Source organism: Sorex araneus, chromosome X (assembly GCF_027595985.1).
Source record: "Sorex araneus isolate mSorAra2 chromosome X, mSorAra2.pri, whole genome shotgun sequence".
NCBI classification, from domain to species: domain Eukaryota; kingdom Metazoa; phylum Chordata; class Mammalia; order Eulipotyphla; family Soricidae; genus Sorex; species Sorex araneus.
In genome coordinates, this window is record NC_073313.1 from 203,626,261 (window position 1) to 203,651,214 (window position 24,954).

General features: G+C 41.0%; 1 protein-coding gene across 3 annotated transcripts in view; it reads left to right on the forward strand.

The window, feature by feature from the left end:
- The window catches only part of BBS5 (Bardet-Biedl syndrome 5), a 34,240-nt gene extending 12,139 nt beyond the window's left edge, over window positions 1-22,101 (forward strand). For 2 of the 3 annotated variants that reach the window (XM_055122123.1, XM_055122124.1), the window contains exons 7-13: window positions 424-559; window positions 4,671-4,766; window positions 14,338-14,400; window positions 16,630-16,764; window positions 20,637-20,720; window positions 21,415-21,438; window positions 21,594-22,101. In XM_055122123.1, coding sequence (XP_054978098.1) covers window positions 424-559; window positions 4,671-4,766; window positions 14,338-14,400; window positions 16,630-16,764; window positions 20,637-20,720; window positions 21,415-21,438; window positions 21,594-21,695 — 640 coding nt within the window. In that variant the 3' untranslated portion in view covers window positions 21,696-22,101. The remainder of the gene's footprint in view (window positions 1-423; window positions 560-4,670; window positions 4,767-14,337; window positions 14,401-16,629; window positions 16,765-20,636; window positions 20,721-21,414; window positions 21,439-21,593) is intronic. The other variant, XM_004601135.2, reaches the window with a different exon arrangement.
- The last annotated feature ends 2,853 nt before the right edge of the window (window positions 22,102-24,954 follow it).

The following is a 24,954-nucleotide window of genomic DNA, read 5'->3' on the forward strand; positions in this document are numbered from 1 at the left end:
AGGTAGGGCATTTGCCTTGCACACAGTCAACTTGGGTTCGATTCCAGCATCCCATATCCAATTACCTCGAGCACTGGTAGGAGTAATTTCTGACTGCAGAGTCAGGAGTAAGCCCTGAGCACTGCCAGGTATGACCCAAAAAGAAGAGAAAAGAAAAGAAAAGAAAAAAGAAAAGAAAAGAAAAGAAAGAAGGACTTTTAGTGGTGATCATTATATAATATTACACAGAAAATAAAATGTGAATAGTACATTTTGTACATTTATAGTACATAGTATAGTACATTTGAAGCTTACATAATATTATAAGCCAGTGTTACCATATTCAAATTTATTTTTTAGAAACTAGAACCATCAAAATTTATTGAAAAGAAAACTTTATATTTGGGTATATGTACGTTTAACTTTTTTGTTTTTTTTTTATAGAGCATATGAAACATCTAAAATGTATCGTGATTTTAAATTGAGAGGTGCGCTAATTAGAAATAAACAACTAAGATTATTACCACAAGAACATTTGTATGATAAAATCAGCGGCGTATGGAATCTATCCAGTGATCAGGTATTGTGGAAAGAAAGAAGCCATAAGGGTAGTGCACTGGTATTATTTTTTCATTCATTGAGTTTATATGTTCATTTAACCCTGTTAAGATTAACTTTATAATTCTTGGTAAGTTTGCATTATAGGTCTTGATATCAAATTATATAAAGTATATGTATATATTTTTTGTTTGTTTTGTTTTGGGGGAGGGCCACACTGGGCAGTGATTAGGGTTTACTCTCACCTCTGCATTCAGGGTGATGGGCTTAGGAGAACATAAATGGTGCCAGGGATTGAACCAAACTCAGCCACATGCAAGGCAAGTACCCTACCTTGTTCTGGCCCCTATAATTTTTTTTTTTTTTTGCAGTGTCTCAAGTACGAGGCAAGTGCTCTACTGCTGAGCTACAATCTTAGGTTCTAAGATATATATATATATATATATATATATATATATATATATATTTGCTTTTTGGGTCACACCCAGCAATGCTCAGGGGTTACTCCTGGCTTTGCACTCAGGAATTACTCCTGGCAGTGCTTGGGGGACCATATGGGATGCCGGGGATTGAACCTGGGTTGGCCGCGTGCAAGGCAAACGCCCTACCCGCTGTGCTATCGCTCCGGCCCCTCTAAAATATTTTTGTCTTCATATTTTCCTGGTCTTACTGGCAACTTTGTTCTATATAGAATTTAGAACTGCAATAGTCCAGTCCCTTTACACAGAGATAAACAAAGCTCAGGCCACAAAGAGTTAAAGGACCTCACATAGTATTTTCCAAAACCACATTCTTTTTTTAATTATTATTTAAATTTATTTATTTTTTAATTAGTGAGTCACAGTGAGGGTACAGTTACAGATGCACATATTTTCATGCTTGTTTTTCCCTCATGCAATGTTTGAGAGCACCAGTGAACCCACTATCCCTCCCACCCCCCCAATCCCATCCCCCCACCCCACCCTGCCTCTGTGGCGGGGCATTCCGATTTGATATCTTTTGGGTGTTGTGGGAAAAAAACACAGTCTTTATGTACTTCACTACCCTCCACATCTTTTCTCTCTCTCTCTCTGTGTGTGTGTGTGTGTGTGTGTGTGTGTGTGTGTGTAGGGGGTGAGGGGACTACATCTGGAAGTGTTTAGGCTACAATATGTGGCACAGGGATTGAACTAAATCAGCTTGTGAGCAAGGCAAGTGCCTTAACCTTTGTACTATCTCTCCAGCCTACCTTTCTTTCTTTTTTCTTTTTTTTCACTTTTGGGGGCACACCTGGCAATGCTCAAGGTTTACTCCTGCTCTGTGCTCAGGAATCACTCTTAACAGTGCATGGGGGACTGTATGAGATGCTAGGGATCAAACCCAGGTCAGCTGCATGCAAGGCCAGTGCCCTACCGGCTGTACTATCGTCCACCTCTTCAATCTAACTTTCACATTTTTTTAAACAACCCTCACATCTTTATACTATATGCAAAAGGAAGAAAGCCGTGGAGTGAATATTCAGTGAAGATTTTAATTCATTTGGGTTTTTGTTTATTTTTAGGGAATGAAACATAGACCTTGTCTATTTTCTTCTTACATCCGTACTTTTAATTTTTCAGTTTCCTCTTAAAATTATGGTGAGTTGAGTCACTTCAGCGTCTAATAGTTGTAACAGTAGCACACTCATTTCTAGAGAGAAATTTATCTCTTGATTAAAAATATATCCAGCTTTTGTGTGTGCTACAACCTAGATAAGAATGTTTACTACCATATTATTAAAGTTTAATACTTGAGTGAAGAACTTCATGCAAAATAATGAATCATACATTGTGAGGAAACTCTGTGGATTTGAAACACTTTAGTTTCCGTAGGATATAGAAAACTCCCATCTGAATGGCTTCTCCTGGGAGGGAGCAACTTTCTTTCTGCAGAGGGTCAGATGGTGACTATTTCAGCCTTTGTGGTTATACAGTTTTTGCCTTCTCAGTTCACCTTTGTAGTGTGACACTGTATCACTGTATCACTGTCATCCTTTGTTCATCTATTTGTTTGAGCAGGTACCAATTGTGAGACTTGTTACTGTTTTTGGCATATGGAATGCACCATGGGTAACTTGCCAGGCTCTGCTGTGCGGGTGGGATACTCTTGGTACCTTGCCGGGCTTTCTGAGACGGACAAAGGAATCGAACCCAGGTCAGCCATGTGCAACGAAAATGCCCTGCCCACTGTGCTATCAGCCTTTTGGCTAAGATCAAGTATAGTGTGACACTAGTCACAGAAAAAATATGTAACCAAGAGTATAGCTGGCTCAATAAAACTAGTGACACTGAAATTTGAATTTCATGCCAGATTCATGTATCATGAGATGTTATTATTTCATCTTATTTCAACCTTTTTAAAATATGTAAAATTTATTCTTGCTTGTAGGCAGTACAAAATGAGGCTGCAGGCCAAACTGGGCCTATGAACCCTAGCTTATGACCACTGCTCTAGGTCAAAGCTTAGCTGTCACTTTCAGAAAAATGCTTTCTGTGTGTTACTTATAGAGCATATACCTATTTATCACTCCAAATTATTAATACTATGAAATGCAGAGCTTGCCTATGCCCCCATATTAGAATTGGGTCTTATAAGGGTAGGACAGAAGTTAACTCTGTTCACAATTAAATACATAACTACCTACCTAACGGAAAACTTGACATTACCTTTTTCCTTTCTTCTTTTTTTCCCCCCTAGTTTTTGGGCCACCACCTGTTGGTATACAGGGCTCACTCCTGACTCTTTGTTCAGAAATTACTCCTAATACACAGGAAATCATGTGTGTTGCCATAGATTGAACTCAGGTTGGTTACATGCAAGGCCAGTACCCTACCTGCTATACTACTCTTTCCCGCCTCTTGGCATATCTGACTAATTAGGATATATTATCAGACAGAACATTTTCTAGAAAATATAGATGTTATTGTCAACATGTTATGTTTATTGAAGAAGAACAATTAAAATATGCCCTCCTGGGCCAGAGAGTACAGGGGTTAAGGCATGTGCCTTACACATAGCTGACTCTGCAATCCCCAGCAATACATATGGTCCCCAAGTTCCACTGGGAATGATCTCTGAGCACAGAGCCAGAAGTAATCTGTGAGCATTCCCAGGTGTGGTCCAATATACCTCCAAGTGAATTAAAATAAAATACAGCTTTCTGTCAGTCCCCACCATCAAACTTGGCCCTGGATTTGGGAATAAAGAGTTATTATTTCATGGTCAACCTCATAATATAAAATAAAGAATAATCCTCTGGATATATGTAATAGGGAAGGTAGAGGTAATAAGGGAGAGATAGATCATTGGTAGAGGCAGATAATCTTGATGCACGTTACTAGGTTTGGGATACTTTTTTAGACCAATTAGGTAAGGATTCATCTACTAGGATAGATGAGAGAAGATGCTAAGGGACCATTTTGGGTGCCTGATAAGTTTTAATCTGAAGTTGATAAGGAAGTCTTGTAAAATATCTTGTGAACTGATTGCATTATCAAATATGTTTGGTCTCAGAACTTTCTTATCTTGACTTAGTCTTGGCTAATAGTAAGATTTAACACTTGTAAAATGCTCACTGTGTGCCAGACACTGTGCTAAGTGCTTTATTTATGTTATTTACTCAGATTTCCACCTTTCATTTGAAACAACACACCAAGATTAAATTTTCCCATGGTCAGACAAGTGGCATGGTATATTGATTAGATGTATTGAGGGTATATTGATTAGGTCTAATCCTGAGGCCATGCTCTTAACTAGCTACTGACCGAAGTCATTAATACTCCATAGTACTCAATTATGATATTTTCTGCTGTAATGACCAGAATTATTCCAGTGTTTAAAAAATTAAGAATAAGCATTCTTGGGGCTGGAGTGAAAGCACAGCGGGTAGGGCGTTTGCCTTGCACACGGCCGACCCAGGTTCAAATCCCAGCATCCTATATGGTCCCCTGAGCACCACCAGTAGTAATTCCTTAGTGAAGAGCCAGGAGTAACTCCTGTGTGTCGACGGTTATAACCCAAAAAGCCAAAAAAAAAAAAAGAATAAGCATTCTTAAATTCTTAAAATCAAAATTCTTAATGATTGTTTATGTGTCTTTCCTTATTATCTTTTACAGGGAAATTTGGGAACCTTTTTTATTACCAATGTGAGAATTGTGTGGCATGCAAATATGAATGATAGTTTCAATGTCAGTATACCATATCTGCAAATTGTAAGTGCATACATCTTTATTCTTATTTAAGATACAATAACTAATTTCTAGTCAACAGTTAATAGTACTTTGGGAATTAAATGAGTTCTCTTCATTTTTAAGTGGCAGCAGCTTAGCTGAGACCTCAACTTTTTTATTTTTTGTTGTTTTTTGTTTGTTTTTATTGAAACACAGTGACATATATTTATATATATATAGTTACAAAATTGTTCATGATTGGGTTTCAGTTATATAAAGTTCCAGCACCGATCCCTTCACCAGTGTACATTTCCCACCACCAATGCCCCCAGTTTCCCTCCCGCTCCCCTTACCCCCACCTGCCTCTATAGCAGACATTTTTCTTTTCCCCAACTCCTCCCTTTCTCTTTCCCCTCCCCGCCTCTTTTGGGCATTATGGCTTACAATGCAGATACTGAGAGGCCAACATGTAAATATGTATACCCCTTTACTTACTTTCAACATTCAGTTCTTGTCCACAGTGATCATTTTCAACTCTTATTACCATACTGGTCTCTTCTCTATCTTAACTGCCCTCTGCCCACACACACTTGTGGCAAGCTTTAAAGGGGCTTATTTAAAAGACAAGACAAACTTCTCAGCACTTGGCTTGGAGTATGACATTTACTCATGATGCTTATGGTTGCCCTGTACTCAGTAAAGAAAAGTTTGTCTTCTACACTCATTTGTGGAGTATAAAATAACATCATATGAGGCTGACACCCAAGGACAGTAGATACAAGGGCCAGGAGGATTGCCCCATAGCTGGAAGACTGCTTCATGAGCAGAGGGGAGAAGGCAGATGGAATAGAGAAGGGATCATTAAGAAAATGATGGCTGGAGGAACCAGTTGGGATGAGAGATGCATGCCAAAAATAGATAACGGACCAAACATGATGACCTCTCAGTGTCTGTGTTGCAACCCATAATGTCCAAAAGTAGAGAGAGAGTATGGGGAATATTGTCTGCCATAGAGGCAGGGGGCGGGTGGGAGAGAGGGGATATACCCAGGATATTGGTGGTGGGGAATGTGCACTGGTGGAGGGATGGGTGTTCGATCATTGTGAGATTGTAACCCAAACATGAAAGCTTGTAACTATCTCATGGTGATTCAATAAAATTTAAAAAATTTTAAAAAAGAAAAGTTTGTCTTCTCCTAGTTTGCTAAAGATTTTATATGATTTTAATAATAAATTAACATTTCATTTATACTGAATTTTCTAAGCCTGACCTGATGTTTTTGTTTTTAATGTCCATAGATTTTTATTCTAATTGTTTACTTATTAATGCAGATATTTAAGCAGTATCTAGTAATATCTTCTAACATTTTCCCTTCTTTAGGATAAAATCCAATATTCCATACTTTAGTATGAAATACACTTATATTTTTTATATATATTCATATTTTCCCTCTTAAAATCCCCTTCAGGGTTACTAAAATTTTACATTTGTTGGATTTATTTCATGTAAACTTTAAAATATATTAGCAGAAAATTACTCATAATATTAAATTGTGATTTATACACCTGAAAAGATACACCATTTAGGGGAAAAAGTCTTATCAACTTAATAAAACAATAAAAACAACACTTGTTTACTTTTACATTTGCAATTTTTAAAATTTCATTTTTTAATTTTATTTTTTTTAATTAAATCACTGTGAAATACAGTTACAAAGCTTTCATGTTCGAGATTCAGCTGTACAATGATCGAACACCCATCCCTCCACCTGTGCACACTTTCCACCACCAGTGTCCCCAGTATATCCCCCCACCCCATCCCAGGCCTCACCCTGCCTTCATGGCAGGCAATTTCCCCAATACTCTCTTTCTATTTGGGGCTATTATGTTTTGCTCGAATTTTCCCACCACCATTCAAGCCTGTCTTCGAGGGGCAGATGCTAGATCATTTATTGTCCGTTGCTCATTTTGAATATCATGGGTGCTGCGGCCATGCGCTTCTGGAATCCTAGATTGTAGATGGTTGGATTCTAGAGACATTTCCGAAGGGCACTAATCCACTTTGGGATTCAATTGGGCGTCTCTGGACCAGGGCTGTTGGTGCACTAAGATGTCGCCTGAAGGCACATTATGGGGGTGACAGCCAGACCGACAAGTGGGAGGAGAGCCAGGAGGGACAGCCCGGCGCCTCTGCCACCATGCAGCATGGAGATTTAGTCCTGGAACCCACATACCTGGGCCTTGCTTGTGGAAGCTCTTGGTCACTGGGATTCCATCTGGAGTAGGTGGGGAGAGTGCACCTGCACTATCTGGGGTACCCTGGTGAAATTGGCTTGGTATGGAGCCCAGAGATATCTCTGGCTCAGTGGTGTCTTCCAGGACTTACCGCTGTGTCTCTGGCTTCTGATCTCTTTCAAGATTTAATTTATGGGTCTCTGAAGCAAGGCCATAGAGTTTACAGGGTAGTGCTGGAGTTGGCTCGTAGGGGTGACTGCCAGTGCTTCCATGTGTACTGGGAAGTGGGGGGAAGTGGCCCACCTCAACTCTGTGAAAATCTCTGGAGATCTCAGTCACAAAATCTGCATATCAAATTTTTGGCAGCTTGTATCTTGGTGAGGTGTGCCCTGAGACAATGGAGTAAGGTCGGGGGTATGGCAGCGATTTTGGATTGTGGAAGCAAGCAGCTGCTGGGGGCTCTTCTTGGGCAGGCCCAGGCTAGCCTGCCCCTATCCGATTTACTCCAGTCTGTTCCACCATGCACAGGTCCAAGACTAACTGTGGCTTTTGGTCTCTTTCGAGATTTATCTCTGTGTCTCTGAAATAAGGCCAATAAGTGAGCTTGTATAGCTGAGCCAGAAGTGGTTTGTGGGCGTGGCTCCCACATACCTAACCTTTGGCCATTTAATTTCTTGGTAAACTTGGTCGCAAATTATTGGGGTCCAGCAAAAAGCACAACAGCAATTTTGGGGTATCAGAAAACCTGAAGGCACCATCAGGCTGCTGATGCACTCACCCTGCAGGTACATGTTGACCTGTTGGCAGCATCGTACCCCCAAGACCTCAACTTTTTTAAATGGTGATGATTTACTGTTTCAATAAAGAAAAGACTGAACTATACCGCCATTCCAGTGAAACAGCATTACTGTCACTTTGATTTTGAGAGAAATAGAATGCATTCTATGCATTATATAAACTGTCAAACAGGTGTAAGGTATTAGATTCTTAAATTCCATTTTAAGAGTTTTAGCTACTAAAATGTTCCATAATCTCTTCATGAGATGCTTCCTTGGTATGGCCATAGTATACTGATCAACACACTTCACTTTTTTTTTTTTTTTTTTTTTTTTAAATTTTTATTATTTCACCATGTGGAAAGTTACAAAGTTTTCAGGTTTATGTCTCAGTTACACAATATTCAAACACCATCCCTTCACCAGTGCCCATATTCCACCACCAAAATCCCCAGTATACCCCCCGCCACAGCCCCCCCCAACTGTATAACTGATGAATTTCACTTCATTTTCTCTCTACCTTGATTACATTCCATATTGCAAAACAAAACTCACTATTGTTGTTGGAGTTTCCCCCCAAGGAAGACAGCCCTACTAAGGAAGCATTTGATAATTGGTTTGTCATTAAAAGATTGTATGTTTTCAGTTTTTAGAAAAGGTCGCGCGGCCGCGTAAGCGGCCGCGCGGCTCGGATGTGTTCCAGTCCCGCAACCCGGAGCCGTGTTAGTTGCTGTTCAGTGTCGCCAGGGTTCCATCCGGAGAAGGGGTGCCAGCTGTACCTCCTCCGTCTGGATCCCTGGTGTTGTTGGCCCGGATTCGGGTCCGGAGCATTTCTCCGGCCGCGTTGCTCACCAGACTGCCTGGCCTCTTCTCTGTTGAAGGTGGGAAGATGGCGCCGAGGGTGGGTCGAGGGCGAGACTTCCGGCGGCCGGGACCATTTGGAGTTCGGGCAGGCGCTGCCCCACTCCAGAACACACTTCACTTTATCTTGATTCTCTTGCCACTTTCTGCTCAAAATCTTTTAAATCTAGAATGAGTTTATTAATTAGTAATGAACTGCTTTCGTTATATAAGATATAGCATGTAATGCTAGCTGAATGCATGCCTCAGGTCTAGTATGAGGAATCTAGATAGATTGTAGGGATAAAGTTTTAACTAAATTCAGTTGATGCTGTTAAAGTTGGGGTTTTTTTATTCTTTTTAAAAAAATCATTTATTTATTTATTTTAATTGCGTCACCGTGAGAACAGTTACAGGGCTTTCAGGATCAAGTCTCAATCATACTATGATCAAACACCCATCCCTTCACCAGTGCACATGTTCCACCACCAAGAACCCCAGCATACCCCCCCTCCCACTCTCCCTCTGCCTGTGTGGCAGATGATTTTCACTTTACTCTCTCCTTACTTTGATTACATTCAGTTATTGACAGAAAACTCACTATCATTATTTGAAGTTTTTCCTCCAATCATCAGACCTATCAGGATGGCATCATTAGATTGTATGTTTTCTATTGTCAATAAGAAAGAGCATATGATGTTGCACGGTCACGAAAGCGGCTGTTCAGTTTTGGGATTCTGATATTAAGTCCAGAGGTATTTCTGCCAGCAGCTGCTGCATTCCGAGATTGGTTTGTGTACCTCTGGGATCATGGCTATTCAGGAGTGGAGGAGCTGTTCATGGGCAACCGCTTGGGGTCTCATTTGGCCAGGAGGCAGGGCCGGTTCTGCCCCCACCCCCTTGAGAGATTCCCCTTGCGACCCATCACTGCAAGCTCCTACCTCTCTGACCAATTGGTTCTGAACGGTGGCGGTTGCCATGCTGCGGCAAAGGGGAAAAGGCCGAGGGACAGAACCCCTTCCCCTCCCTGGGCTGCACGAGGCTATAGCTTAGTTCACAGTCCAGGAGTATATCTGCCAGCAGCCACTGCATTCCAAGATTGTTTTCTGTGCCTCTGGGATAGTGGCCACTCAGGGGTGGCAGAGCCATTCCTGAGTGGTGTTTTTTTGTGTGTGTGTATCAGGAAAGGTCTGGAGAGAGATCCCAGTCTCACATACCAGAGCCATGTTAGTAGAAGCGCAGTGTCTCCAGGACTCCATCTGGAGAAGGCCGGTTGGCTGCACCTTCTCTGTCTAGCACCCAGTGTTGTTGGCCCGGTCTGGGGTCCGGAGCATTCTCTGGCTTGCAGTGCCCTCAGGCCTGGATTCTTCACTGCTAGGTGTGCCTCTTTAGACAAGAGGGAAGGTCTAAAGTTGTTTACCTATAATTGAAACCAGTTTGTTTTGGGAGTAGATAGAAATATTTCTTGTGGAACTGGAGCGATAGTACAGTGGGAAAGGTGTTTGCCTTGCATGCGGCCAACCCAGATTCAATTCCCAACATCCCATATGGTCCCTTGAGCACCACCAGGAGTAATTCCTGAGTAAAAAGCCAGGAGTAACCCCTGTATATCACTGGGTGTGACCTAAAAAGCAAAAAATCAAACAAAAAACTATACTTCTTGCTACTGCTGATGTTATAAAAAAAATGTGATTCAATGAAATAATTAAACAAATAATAAAACTTAAGAATTTAATTTTACATACACTACTGCCAAGATTCTAAATTAAAATAGTTCCTAAAAAAAAAACAGAGAGATTATGCAGTGATAATCACCCTTAACAGTAGGATGTAAGGGGATTAATGATTGAGCAGTTTAATAAATGATTGTTGAGTAAATACAATGTGTATGATATTTAGAAGATGTCATTTCTTGAGGTGACTTCTTAGAGGATGAAGATAATTCCTTGCAGTATTTGCAAAATATTTCCAAACATATCTTTTATCGAGTGAGCACCAGTAATGTCTCCATTTTGAGACTTGTTATTACTGTTTTTGCATATCAAATACGCCATGGGTAGCTTGCTAGGCTCTGCTCAAGCAAATCGATGAGCAATGGGATGACAGTAACAGATACAATGGTCTTTTGTCATCGTTTTATTTCTAAGTTTTTTTAAAATATCTGAACATTTGCCAAATATTGAGTTCCTACTCTGTGTTCATTGCTAGATAAACAGTCATGGAAATTATGAACCAGTGGTATGGAGAGATAGTACAGAGGTTAAGGCTTTTGCCTTGAATGTGGTTGACCAGAGTATGATCCCCAGCACCACATATGGTGACCCACCAGGTATGCTTCCTGAGCACTGAGCCAGGAGAAAGTCCTGAGCACCACTGGGTGTGACCCCCCCCAAACACGCACACAAAAAAAAAAAGGCAAAAAAAAATTAATGAGCCAGTATACAGTATCTGCTGTCAAGGATCTTTCGCTCTGGTGTAGAAAAGCAACACAATAAACAAAATCATAGAGCCTGATAGGAAGAAAATTATTTTTAGCCATCTAAAGAGCAACTTAACAGTTATGGTTGTGAAGATATGACATGTCGGTCTACATAACATAGCTGTTTGTTGAATTATATTGTTCATATGTATTCATATACATTTTCTATATTGTATGTATATATATATATATATCAACCAAATCTCTATTGTGCTAAATAATTATTGAGTAGTAAACAACCTTGTGCTTTCAGTAGCAAGCATACTTGAGATAGGATTTTTTTTCTGTTTTTTGGGTAACCATACCTTACATTGCTCAGGGCTTATTCCCAGCTCTGTGCTCAAGGATCACTCCTGGCAGTGCTCAGGGGACCATAGAAGTGCTTAGGAGACCATAGAAGGTGCTAGTTATCAAACCACGGTTGGCTACATTCAATACAAAACACATTCATCCCTAAACTGTCACTCTGGCTTCAGACAGGACTTTTTTCTTTTTTCTTCAGTTTTTTTACTGATTCACTGTGAGATAGACGCTTACAACGCTTTCCATGATTAGGTTCTAGTCATACAATCAGACAGGACTTTTAAAATGACTTTTTGTTATTTAATAATACAATTGCCAAATATGGCCCTTGGAACAGATTCTGCCTGACCCAAATAACTTGCAACCTGACACCTTCACAGTCTGTCACAACAGCAGTCATATTCTAACTTCAGCCTCAGCCACAGCCCCTGACCTCACTCATGATATACTCACATCCTCTTGCCAGTTTCTCTCTGAGCCTGTGCTGCCCTCACTCAGCTGGTCAGATACCTGTTCGCAGTGAGGGCACCCGTCCATGTTATGGTTCTTTACAGGGACTCTGTATACAGCTGGGTTGTGAAATCTCAGGTTTTCATGAGAAATGCCATTTTAACTCAACCCTGCCACCTCCAACAGTGTGTCTGTCTGTGTGCCTTTCTCACTGTCTCTCCATCTGTCTGGGAGGTGAGACATACCAGGCGCAACCTCGGATTCCCCTTATCAGACTTTTGGTCTGCAGGTTGTGATGTCAGATGCTCAGATGCTCTGTGGTTCTCATAACTTCTCCAGCAGGTTCTTTTCTAGTGTGCCACCAGGTCCCCCGTGCCTTTGTCATTCTGCCCCTTTTTTCCTTCTCCCATACCACTGGTGTCACTCTCATGTCCCATTTACCTATTTTCTTTTAATTGAGATATCATTGTTTCCAACAGTATGGAAGTCATTGTTTTACAGTCACAGTGCTGCTACTATAACCCTCCACCAGCGTTTCTAGATTCTTCCACTGTTGCCCCAAGGTCCCCTGACCACTCCTCTTCCTTCGTACCTATTAATATTCACATTTGACTCATTGTGGCCTCCTTTTATATCCAGTGATGAGTGCCTATAACCTTTTTAAAAATAAATAGAATATCAGTTCTTAGAGAACACCTCCTGTGTTTTAAGAAGTGAAAGGCATGTGAAACTTAAAAATCCTTTCTTGTGAACCACAAAAGACACAACTCTATAACTTAGAGAATGTCTCGGGACCCCAAAGATGGCTTAGTAGTTTACAGCGCCTTCAAGGCAAGCCCGAGGCAACAAGATCAAACCTCAGAGTCTCCTGCATATGCTAAGGCAACCCTGACAGCTCTGATGTTTGGGAAGAAGGACCCTGGCAAGAAGGGCCCAGAAATGGTTCGGTGATTTAAAGTACCCAGGGCAACTGTGAGGCCAGTTGCTTAAATCCCAGCCACTGTTAGAACCAAGATAATCCTGGGAACCCCACTGACTGAAATACTCAGCTTTTTTTTTTTTTAATTTCTTTCCTTTGGTTTAAAATATTCAGAATTGACTCAGTGACTTAAGGAACTTAACTTGCCTAGCAAGTGCAGGGTTATGAGCTCAGGCCCCAAATGCCGCCATCTGTCCTGAGAGAGGTAATCAGGCAGTCATGTTTCTGATCCCCAGTGAGAAGGGCCTAGAAGATGACTCAGCAGCTTGGAAAGTGCCTAGGACAAGCATGAGGTCCTGAACCCAATCCTGTTACTGCACATGCACCTAGGTGATTCTGACTAGAAGGACTGGGGTTTTCAGTGAAGGGGTGGGGGATTTTAATAATGAAAATCTTAAAAATATTTAGAACTGATGATTCTGGAAGTGAGTCATATTTGGGCCAGCGATTTAACATATTTCAGAGGTCTACTTTTGTATTGTCTCACAAGTTAGACTTTTATTTTCAGTATGAAATTTTTTTAGGTTTTTTTTTTTTTGGGTTGGTTGTTTTGGGGTCAAACCTGGTGATGCTCAGAGGTAACTCCTGGCTCTGCATTTAAGAACCACTCTTGTTAGTGCTTGGGGGACCATATGGGACACTAGGAATCAAAACTGGGTCAGCCATGTGCAAGGCAAACACCCTACCCACTGTACCATTGCTCCACTGCACCCAGTATGAAATTTTTCATTGGCTTGATCTCACTGTATTACTGTACCACTGTCATCCCATTGATCATCAGTTTGTTCAAGTGGGCTCCATTCATCCTAGCCCTGAGATTTTAACAGCTTTTCTTTACTCATTCTTCCCAGCGGTGCCGCATTGGAGGCTCTTTCAGGGTCAAGAGAAAGAGACCCATTCTTGTTACTGTATTTGGCATATTGAATATGCCACAGAGAGCTTGCCAGGCTCTGCCGTGAGGGCAGGATGCTCTCGGTACCTTGCTAGGTTCTCTGAGAGGGAGAACTAGGCTATAAGAGGTGGCTTCTGGGAGCATTATTTTTTAGTCTCTGGATCTTGGCCATTGATGGGATTACACGGAGTCGGGGGCAATTTGTGGGTGTGGCTGCCAAGTTTCTAGAAAATGAAGGGTCTGGGTGGAAGAGGCCCAGTCCGGATCCGAGCATGCTTGGAGATTTCAGCCCCGGATCCCGCACACCTGGGTTCCTCTGCCAGTTCCTTCATAGGTGAGGCTCGTCCGAATGTGTGGAGAGGGACCTTGAGCATGGCTGTGGCTGGGTTCCGGAGGTCTTTAACTACCAGGGCTCTGCTCAGGGTGGGGAGGGAAACTCAACCCACCCACTCCATGAGGTCCCGGTGAAGACAGCCAGGCTCGGGGTCCAGAGACTCTGCCATCTTGATCTCATTGACTTGGAAATACAATGAAGCAAATAGGGAGGATTATTTTTCTTAGACTATGAAAGTGGTTACATGTATAAGATGAAAATCTTGTGTTAAGGAATCACTGCTATCAAATGATTAAAACCTGTTTTTTTTTCCCTCTTATATCTAGCGGTCAATAAAGATTAGAGATTCAAAATTTGGTTTAGCTCTTGTCATAGAAAGTTCTCAGCAGGTAAGATACTTTATTAATATTTAATAAACTATTAAATATTTATTTAATTAATATTTAAATATTTGTTTTTAAATTATTTTAGTTTATATATTGTTAATATATATGGTAACAGGTTTAACTGAAGAATATCAACTTGTAATATGAAATTAAGAATTTTAATTCAGAGCAAGAGAGATATTTAAGGTGCTTGCATTGCATGTGGCCAACCTGGTTTGATCCCTGATGCTGCACTTGGTTTCCCAAGCCTTGCCAGAAATGAACCTGAACACACAACCTAGAGGAAGCCCTGAGCACCAGCTCTGGCCCCCCAAAATCAAAACAAAGAAAAATTTTAAGTATTCAAATATATTACCGGGACTTGAGCAATAGCGCAGTGGGTAGGGCATTTGCTTTGTACACGGCCAACCTGGGTTTGACTCCCAGCATCACATATGGTCCCCTGAGCACTGCCAGGAGTAATTCCTGAGTGCAGAGCCTGGAGTAACCCCTATGCATCACCAGGTGTGACCCAAAAAAGCAAAAAGAAAAAAAAGAATATATATGTATGTGTATATATATATACATATACATATACATATATCTATAGCCATCAAGAATTATGCAATGATGCTGTTGTTTTCTTGAATAAAACTGCAAAACAGTGAACTGTCATTGAACATCCACGTCCACAGAAAAACAATATTTCATCCAATATTATCAACCCTGTTGATTTTGACTGAGCCTGGGGAGAGCTGCCTTACATTTCATATTTGAGGAGGAGTGCTGGAGCCACAAACAGCTGTTCTTGACTCTTGCTCAGCAGTGACCCCTGGCAGTGCTTGCAGGGGGCCATATGTGGTACCAGAAATCTGACCAGGTCAGCTTCAAGCGAGACAAGCATCCTACTTCCTGTCTCCAGCCATTCCATTATTTTGAATAGCAGTCATGTTACTGTACTTGTCAAGCATTATCTCTCTTCACACAGTGTATAATATGGTTACTATTCCACCACCACCCTTGCTATTTTACAGTAAAGGAAATTAAGCCTTGGAGAAGTTAGAAATGTTTTGCCTAGGTTTTGCTTCCAGGTCTGATCAATTCAGAAGAATGTCTGTGAGAAATACAGATTTACAAACATCACCCCCCACACACACCTGAGATTTAATACACAGATTACATTGTATCTGTATGCAAACCTAACATGCCAGGTATGGGCAGAAATACATCTAAATAAAATATTTACATGAACACTTATTTATATAAACATTTCCAAGTATAAGTATCAGCATCTTCTCTCTTCTTACCTGGGCATAGAGATTAATATTGCCATTTATTAAAGGTTTATTAAATTCTAGAAACTGTACTATGTATCTTATATAATCTAATATAACAAGTCAATCACTGAAGCGTTTAGAAAATCAAGGTATAGACTACGGAAAGTAAGTTTTTTGGTATCATCTAGAAATATTTATAAAACCAGAATTTAATCCCAAAGTGATTTGCTTTCAATCCAAACTATATATTCTAATTATTATAATACACTGCTTAATTTTTTTTAACAACCCCCTACTAAAACCTGTTGGGTTAAATTATCTCCCTCCTCCTTTAAAGAGATGGCATCAGATATGCCACTCCCTTTCTTCCTATTAATCTATTTCTTTGGTGCGTGTGGAGGGAGTGGTTGTTGGGGAGATGCACCCAGCAACGCACAGGGGTTACTCCTGGCTCTACAGTCAGGAATTACTCCTGGAAGTGCTCTGACCATATAGGATACTGGGGATTAAGCCCAGGTTGGCTGTGTGCAAGGCAAGTGCCCTACCCACTACACTATCTCAGCCTCTGATCTATTACTTTTCAGGGAAAAATTTAGTTCCCTTAGCCTGTCTCCTGGGTGTTTATGTTTAGTTTGGTTTGGCTTGACTTGGGGACCACATCCAGCAGTGTTGAGGGCTCACTCTTGGCTCTGCACTCAGGAATCACTCCTAGTAGGCTCAAGGGACCATGTGGGATGCTCGAGATCACACCCAGGTGAGCCACATGCAAGGCAAACACTACCTGCTGTACTGTCTCTCTGGCTTCTGCTGTTTAGTTTTAAATCTTAAAATAACTGTTTTGATACTTACAGATAAAATCATGTAAAATCCTTGGTATTCTCTAAAATAAGAATAAATAAAACTATAATGTATCATGTACTAAAAACAAGACTTGCAGGCTTGCTTCTTTGGCTTTTCTTTATTTTTTTTCTTAAAGAGTGGAGGATACGTGCTTGGCTTTAAAATAGATCCTGTGGAAAAACTACAAGAATCTGTCAAGGAAATCAATTCACTTCACAAAGTGTATTCTGCGAGTCCAATATTTGGAGTGGATTATGAGATGGAAGAGAAGGTAATTTATTCAGCATGAGAAACAGTGGGCTGAGTTGCTTTTATACACTCGGAAATGAACGCCTGAATTATGATGATTTAAACTGTTTGAAAAGATGCTTAAGCAGACTCTGCTCTGAGCATGCCCCTGGCTCTCCTCGCGGGGCCTGCTTCCTGTCTTTGCCCAGCTGCGTCCTCATCCATGTCTGCCCTTCTAAGGGAGCAGTCCATTGTAAGAACACGTGTGCAAGGTCCCTCTGCGACAGGCGCATTTGAGGCCCCCACTATGTCAGCTTTATTTTCATTTTCCTTCATCTTTCCGTTAGCCTGGACAAACCATACAGCTTCCATCCTCTTTCTCCAGGGTCCCCCAGTTTACAGCTCCAGGAGTCAGCTGGCCTGTGTCCACACAGCAGTAGCAGTCATGAAAGATTTTAACATCATCCCCATATATTTGCTCTTGGCCTTCCTCTTGATTTCTCATTTCTGTACCCTGATCCCCAACCACCTGACTCTGGTTTAAACTTTTTCAGCCTCTCCCCTTGTTACTCCTGTCACTTGTGTGCCTTCCAGCCCTACGTTAGCACTGTCCCTGCTGTCCACCCCATTAGTGACACCCTTGCCAGCAGCATTCTCCCTGGTGCCCTCTTGGGCTGCTCCATCGCTGTCCCCTCCCCGGCTGTCTGGCCTTTGGCTGACCCCTGGCTGTCTACCATTTCATCAGTGTCCCCTCAGGGACTAAGAATGTTGAATGTTGAGCCTTATCAATATCACTTCTGCTCTAGGGGTACAGGGATGTGACCAGAGATCAAGCAGTAGTGTTGGGGGTGGAGCACACCTTCACACCTTCTGATTTCAGCTGGGTTCTTGTGGCCTTCCAGCTGAAGCTATTTGCTGAGTTGATGACACTGTGTTACTATGTATAATCCTATGTATTTTGTCTTTAATCAAAATTTTCTGTTTTCTTCCCCAACCTGCGCTTCATTCACCATTCTCCCATTCACTCCGCCATCTCCGTATATTCCTCAGTAACAACCACCTCTGCTGTGGCCCTTCAGCTTGTGTTTCTGTAGAACTCTCAGGTCTACCTTTCCGGCCTTAATTAACAAAAGCCCTCAGCTCATTGTGGTTCCTAGTACTCTTGACTGTTTTGATGTAGATAAGCATTTCAGATGACAAGTTGAATTTCTCATTCCCAAGCTCATGTTTATAGTTTAAGTAAAGTGTCTAACGAAGCCAGGGACATGGCTCAGTGGTAGAGCACCTACTGGATTGCATACCCACCAGCAAAAGGGGGGGAAAGATTGTAAGTAAAACACACTAGGACTTGGTTAAACATCTCAAATTTGGCAGACCTAAAATGGCCACATCATGTTTACTGAAAAGCAACATCCTGCTGATTTGTTTTTAATTTATTTTTAAATATGTATAAAACCTTTTTTTGTTTTATTTTTTTCCCGTTTTCCTATTTTTACACATTCACTCTATTCTAATCTATTCTCTGTTTCTTTCTTTCCACTTAAGCTGCAGTCACTCAGATCTGTACCCTGATCCCCAGCCACCTGACTCATTTAAACTTTTAAACTTTTCAGTCTCTCCCCTTGGTATTCCTGTCACTGGTGTGCTTACCAGCCCCTACTTTAGCCCCTGCTGTCCACCTCATCAGTGGCACCCTTGGCAGCAGCATTCTCCCTGATGCCCTCTGTTCCCTCCCTGGCTGTTACTTTTTTTTTTTTCTTTTTGGATCATACCCAGCGATGCACAGGGGTTACTCCCTGCTCTGCACTCAGGAATTTACCCATGGCGGTGCTCAGGGGACCATATGGGATGCTGGGAATCGAACCCGGGTCGGCCGCGTGCAAGGCAAACGCCCTACCTGCTGTGCTATTGCTCCAGCACCCTGGCTGTTACTTTTGATTATAGAATATTGTAGAATAAGCATGGACCTTAGAACCTGAAAAATTTGAGTCTGGTAACAATTTCAACATTTATTTGTGACCCAAGACAAATCTGAACTTCAGTTTTATCATTTAAAAATGAAAGAGTAGGGGCCTGAGAGATAGTACAGTGGGTAGGGTATACTTGTCATGCATGCAGCCAACCCGGATTTGATCTCTGCATCCCATGTGGTCCCCAAACACCATCAAAAGTAATTCCTGAGTGCAGAGCCAGGAGTAATCCTGAGCTTTGCTGAATATGCCCCCCACCCCGCCCCCGGAAAAGAAAGCTAGCACAGTCTGTTGAGCATGGGACCCTTAAAATAATGAAAGGAATTTGTCTCACAGAGCGACTATTCCTGGAACAAGAAATCATCAGTATGTCAACTCTGTTCATTGTCTCTCTCTCTTTCACTTCACCGCCCTTCCCCTTCTTCAGTTCCCAGTGTGTATAGATGCCGGCCAGTAAGAACTCATGGTCACCTCCTGTAGCGCCCACCTCCATGTTGCCTCTTCAGGTAGTTCTCTCCAGACTGTTCAGCCACACAGCAGTCTTCCCAACTTCTTACCCCTAATTCTGCTTGTTGCTTGCTTGCTTGCTTTAATTTTGGTTACACGCGTCAGTCTCCTCCACAATGAATCATCTCCATAAAGTCAGGAATTTTTGTCTGTTTTCTTTAACCACTCTGTCCCCAGCAGTCACAACCAGCACACAGTGTGCTCTTGGTGAATATTGTCAGTGGAGAGACTGTGTTGCAACACCTCCTGCTTGCCTGTCTGCCATTCATTGCTCTGAGATTTTTCTATGTATCACAGTATTGAACTTGCTCACTAACATTATGAAATGTAGCATTCCTATCATTACTCACAGCAAAGGAGACTGTGAGGTAGGTTAACTTTTTTTGCACACAGTCAACTAGCTGTGCACAGGTATGAAACACCGAAAGGGAATCCTCTCGTGAGGGGATGAGTGATTGCTTTCTTAAGAGATCTCTCAGGAGATCTAAGTTAAGCATTGGTTGACAGTCATATTCAGTGATGCTCATGCCAGTGTTGTGTGGGGCCATCAGGCCTACACCTAGCAGTACTTCAGGGACCAAGTAATTCAGAGGCCAAACCCGGCCTTACACATGCTAGATTTGTACTCTACCACTTGGGCCATCTCCCTTGCCATGTAGTTACTTTTGTTTTGTTTTTTTCTTTTGGGGTCACACTTGGTGATGCACAGGGGTTACTCCTGGCTCTGCACTCAGGAATTACTCCTGGCTGTGCTCAGGGGACCATATGGGATGCTGGAAATCAAACCCAGGTTGACCGCATGCAAGGCAAACGCCCTACCCGCTGTGCTATCACTCTAGCCCCACCATGTAATTACTTTTATATATCACTGTGTCAGTGTCATCACTGTCATCCCGTTGTCATCGATTTGCTGGAGTGGGCACCAAGTTACGTCTCCATTGTGAGACTTGTTGTTACTGTTTTTGGCATATCAAATACGCCACAGGTAGCTTGCCAGGCTGTGCCATGCAGGTGAGATACTGTTGGTAGCTTGCTGGGCTCTCCAAGAGGGGCGGAGGAATCAAACCCGGGTCGGCCGCGTGCAAAGCAAACGCCCTACCCACTGTGCTATTCACTCTGTAACTTTTATTTTTTTTCTTCTTGAGTCACACCTGGCAATGCACAGGGGTTTCTTCCTGGCTCTGCACTCAGGAATCACCCCTCGAGGTGCTCAGTGGACCATATGGGATGCTGGGAATCGAACCCAGGTCGGCCGCGTGCAAGGCAAACGCCCTACCCCCTGTGCTCCAGCCCCACACTCTGTAACTTTTAATTATGTTATACTTTTGTATTTATAATTTTGGAACCACTTGCTTGAAATATGTATAAATGTTTATTAATATCATATCTTTGATGCATCTTAACATTTACTAATTTAAAAAAAATTACTAATTTTTAGCCACAGCCCATTGAAGCTCTGACAGTTGAACAAATTCAAGATGATGTAGAAATCGACTCTGATGATCACACAGATGCTTTTGTGGTGAGTGTCATGAGGGAACATAGTACATTTCTTGGGATTTATATGGGTCATGTTTAAAAAACCAAATTTAATAATCTATGAAATATCATAAAATTTGAGATATTGGGGGGCAGGGTGGGAATATTTGAGTGACACCCACCAGTACTCAGGAATTACTCCTGACGATGTTCAGGGAACCATGTGGTACCAGGAACTGAACAAGGATCGGCCACGTACAAGTTTCCCTTAACCCCTTTCAGGGGAACCCAAGGGCTATACCTGGTTCTTATCTGGAGACATGTTGATGTGTTACCAGGAATTGAACTCAGATCAGGACCAAAGTAGCCATGCGTCATGCATTTACTCACAGATTAAAGCACTAATTACTTTTGTTTTGCCAGCATCATCTTCTAAAACAAAAATAAGAATAGAACATCTAAATCATATTGTGCTTTCAAGTCAATAAAGAAAATTGTATATTAATAACAATGCAGAATTTTCCAGAGTTTAAAGCATAATTCTTCTACTCAGTAGTGATTGACAGATGTGAATCTTGAGACCATAGTTATAAAGAGAGATGAAAAAATTAGGAGCCAAAGAATGTAAAATTCCATTTAGTTACAGACTTATTCTGTAAACTGTCCATTTCTTAGTCTACTGATCTATTTTACATATTATATGTGGAACGCATAAATTCAATTTTCTTGTCTTATAGGCTTATTTTGCTGATGGCAATAAGGTAAGAACATTTTTACCTACAGTATATGAAAAAACTATTTCTATATTCCAACATTTAGTACTCACAAACTTATTTGAAACCTATTTTTTGTTTTTTTTTCCCCTCTTCCTTGCCACCTTCTCTATTCTGATCTCATCCTCTTATCTCCCAAAAAGCAACAAGATCGTGAACCTGTATTTTCAGAAGAACTGGGGCTTGCAATAGAGAAATTGAAGGATGGATTCACCCTGCAGGGACTTTGGGAAGTAATGAGTTGATCTTGAGTTGAGCTGGATTTCTATTTAAAGTATCTCAAGATTTAATGTTCTAGTTGCCTATCATAATGCAAAAATTGGTTGTTTATATCTACAGAAAACATTAAGGAAGAGTTTTTTTATAATTAAGAAAAACCTCATCTAAGATTTTACTGTCAATTTTATAAAGTTTTTAAATTGAAATGTATCTGGTTTGTAATATTAGTTTTGTACTTAATACTTATAAATTGTTAGTCTGCAGATATTAAATGACTGTATCATGTTGGGTTTAATAAAGAACTTATGCAGCACAATTTAATGTTTTGACATTATTATTTAAAAGAATAGTATTTTCCTTTTTTTTTTCTTTTTTTTATTGAATCACCATGTGGAAAGTTACAAAGCTTTCAGGCTTAAGTCTCAGTTATACAATGCTCAAACACCCATCCCTTCACCAGTGCACACATTCCACCACCAAGAATCATAGTATACCTCCCCCCTTCCCTCCACCCCCCCTTCCCCCTACCCCGCCTGTGTAGCTAATAAATTTCATTTTACTTTCTCTTTACTTTGATTAAATCAATATTTCAACAAAAAACTCACTATTATTGTTTGGAGTTCCCCCCCCCAAAGTCGGACCTGCTGAAAAGGAAGCATTTGGTAATTTGTTTTCCATTGCTGAGAATGAAGAGATATGAGATCATGCAGCCGCAATAACAATAGCGGCCGCGCGGTTTTGGATGTCTGTATTTTAGTATTTTATAAAAGAATAGTATTTTTCTTAAGGAGTAATGAAAATACTGCTTTTTAAGTTACAGTCATCTAGTTTAAATATATTATTATGGGCAGGGATGTTGCTCAGTAGTACAGCACATGCCTCACTTATCTGAGGTAGAGTTCAATCTTCAGTAACACATACACACACACACTTTGAACTCTCAATCAACTCAAACTCTCTTTGGATGATGTACAGAGGGATATAATGAAAAGGACCAATGCTTTAAAAAAAAAAAGTCAGGGGAGGTCTTGAGAGAGTACAGTGGATAGGCACTTGCCTTGCATTCAGCCAACCTGGGTTCAATCCATAGCCCCACGTATGGTATGCCAAAGCTCTGCCAGGCAGTATCTAAGGATACTGTTCTAAGTATCTAAGGATAAAGTTCTAAGGAACCTTTGTAAAGTTACTGCAATTAGCCAATAGAGTACAGAGATGAGGAACATCTGGTCCATGGGCCATATAAGGGCCACAGAAATCAGATAGTCAGGCCTTGGTACATTACAGGATAAATAGTATGCTTCTTGAGTCAGTTTTCCACAGCCTGTCTACCTGTACTGAATGGCCCACAACTTAGATATAAATATCCAAATGGCACTTAGCAGCAAAATAGTTACCCACCCCTGCTCTACAGGGAAAGAAGTGTGTGTAAAAAAGACACTTAAAATAATATGCAACTATAAGTATGACCACAGGCACAGAGTACAATCAAATGGTAACCTGAGTTTAATTTTTTTAAAAAGTCAATGAACAAAAGCTAAAAATTGGTTACTTCACTTAAATTCGAAATTATTTTTATATTTTCAGGCATGGTGTTAAAATAACAAACAACTTACAGCAGGAAAAAGTTTGAAAATATGCATATCAGTAATATTTAACTAGTTTCTGAAGCAAAAGAGTGTGACTAAAATTGCTGACTAGTAGGGAATAATTTGAAATATCATATCATGGGATTTGTTTCTGACTCATTGATCTTTTCAAATGTTAGGTGTTACACGTAGACGTGAGTCATTTATTGTTTAAACCAGGGTGCAGCTGTTAGTTTTCTCTAGTATGTTAAAACTTTTAGTGGCATCTATAAATGGAAAAAGAGTCAATGAGCTCCTCTTTCAGCTGCTGCTCTAGCAGCTGACAGCACCATTGACTTCACTGTGGTGTAAAATAAAAGAAAAAACTTTGACTCATAGAGACCTTGAGATTTAAAAGTACACAGTTCCCAGATCTGGGGGCACTCATTCATTTGACATATTTATGGTGCACTCAGGAGGTCCTGGATCCATAGCAGCAAACAAAACCAACCAAAAGGAGTTACTGAGTTTGCTTTGGATATCAGCCTTCAAAATTACAGCCTCACTTGTTGAGAAAAATTTTGTAACAAAATGTACTCATGAAGTTATACCATGCTTTCTGGTTTTTTTTCTTCAAGAAAAAAAAAAGATTTAAGGGGCCTGAGTGATAGCACAGCGGGTAGGGCGTTTACCTTGCATGTGGCCGAACCGAGTTCAATCCCTGGCATCCCATATGGTTCCCCAAGCACTGCCAGGAGTAATTCCTGAGTGCAGAGCCAGGAGTAACCCCTGCACATCACTGGGTGTGACTCAAAAGCCAAAAAAAAAAAATTTTTTTTAAAAGAGGGACCAGGTGATAGTACAGCAGGTAGGGTATTTGTCTTCCTGGAAGACGACCTGGGTTCGATCCCCAGCATCCCATATTCCCCCCTCCCCCCAGCATTGCCAGGAGTAGTTCCTGAGTGCAGAGTCAGGAGTAATTGAGCATGGCCAGGTGTGAACCAAAAACAAAAAGAAAAGAAAATTTTCTTCCAGAGTATGACTTTTGGAATCTGGGGATGTAGTCCAGTTGTAAAATGCATACCTTGCATGTAAGACCATGAGTTTGATCTCTAGCACCATGCACACAAAGTTTAGAAAAAAGTAATTCTTTTAGTACTTCATAATTAACATGATATACTGTTATAATAACTTACATTATAATTCCAGTTATATATTTTTGTTTTCCAATCTGTACAGTCTGTTTTTCAATTTCTGTTTGTAGCATCTATTCAATTTCTTAGTTTTGCATTAAAGATCTTGAACACTTAAAATCACATATCTAGCTGTCACATACTGTGGCTCAGTATGTGATGCCCTGGGTTTGATCCCAGTTGCCACACACACACACACACACACACACACACAAACACACACACACATAAAGAGAGATGCGGGAAGGAAAGTACAGGGATTAAGACCTTTGTTTTGCATGCGGTTGACCAGGGTCCAACCCTCTGCATGGCCTGTGGTCCTCCAAGGACTGCCAAGAATGATACCTCAGCACAGAGCCAGGAGTAAAATCTGAGCACTGCCAGGTACGACCCGAAAGTCAAAAAAGGGAGAAAGAAATTACATAATCACATAGTATCTTTAGTGATCACATTGCATGTGTGTGGAGTTTTTTCTTCTTGACTTTTAACTTTATGTATTTTCTGGTCTTGATGATGCCTTTTAACTT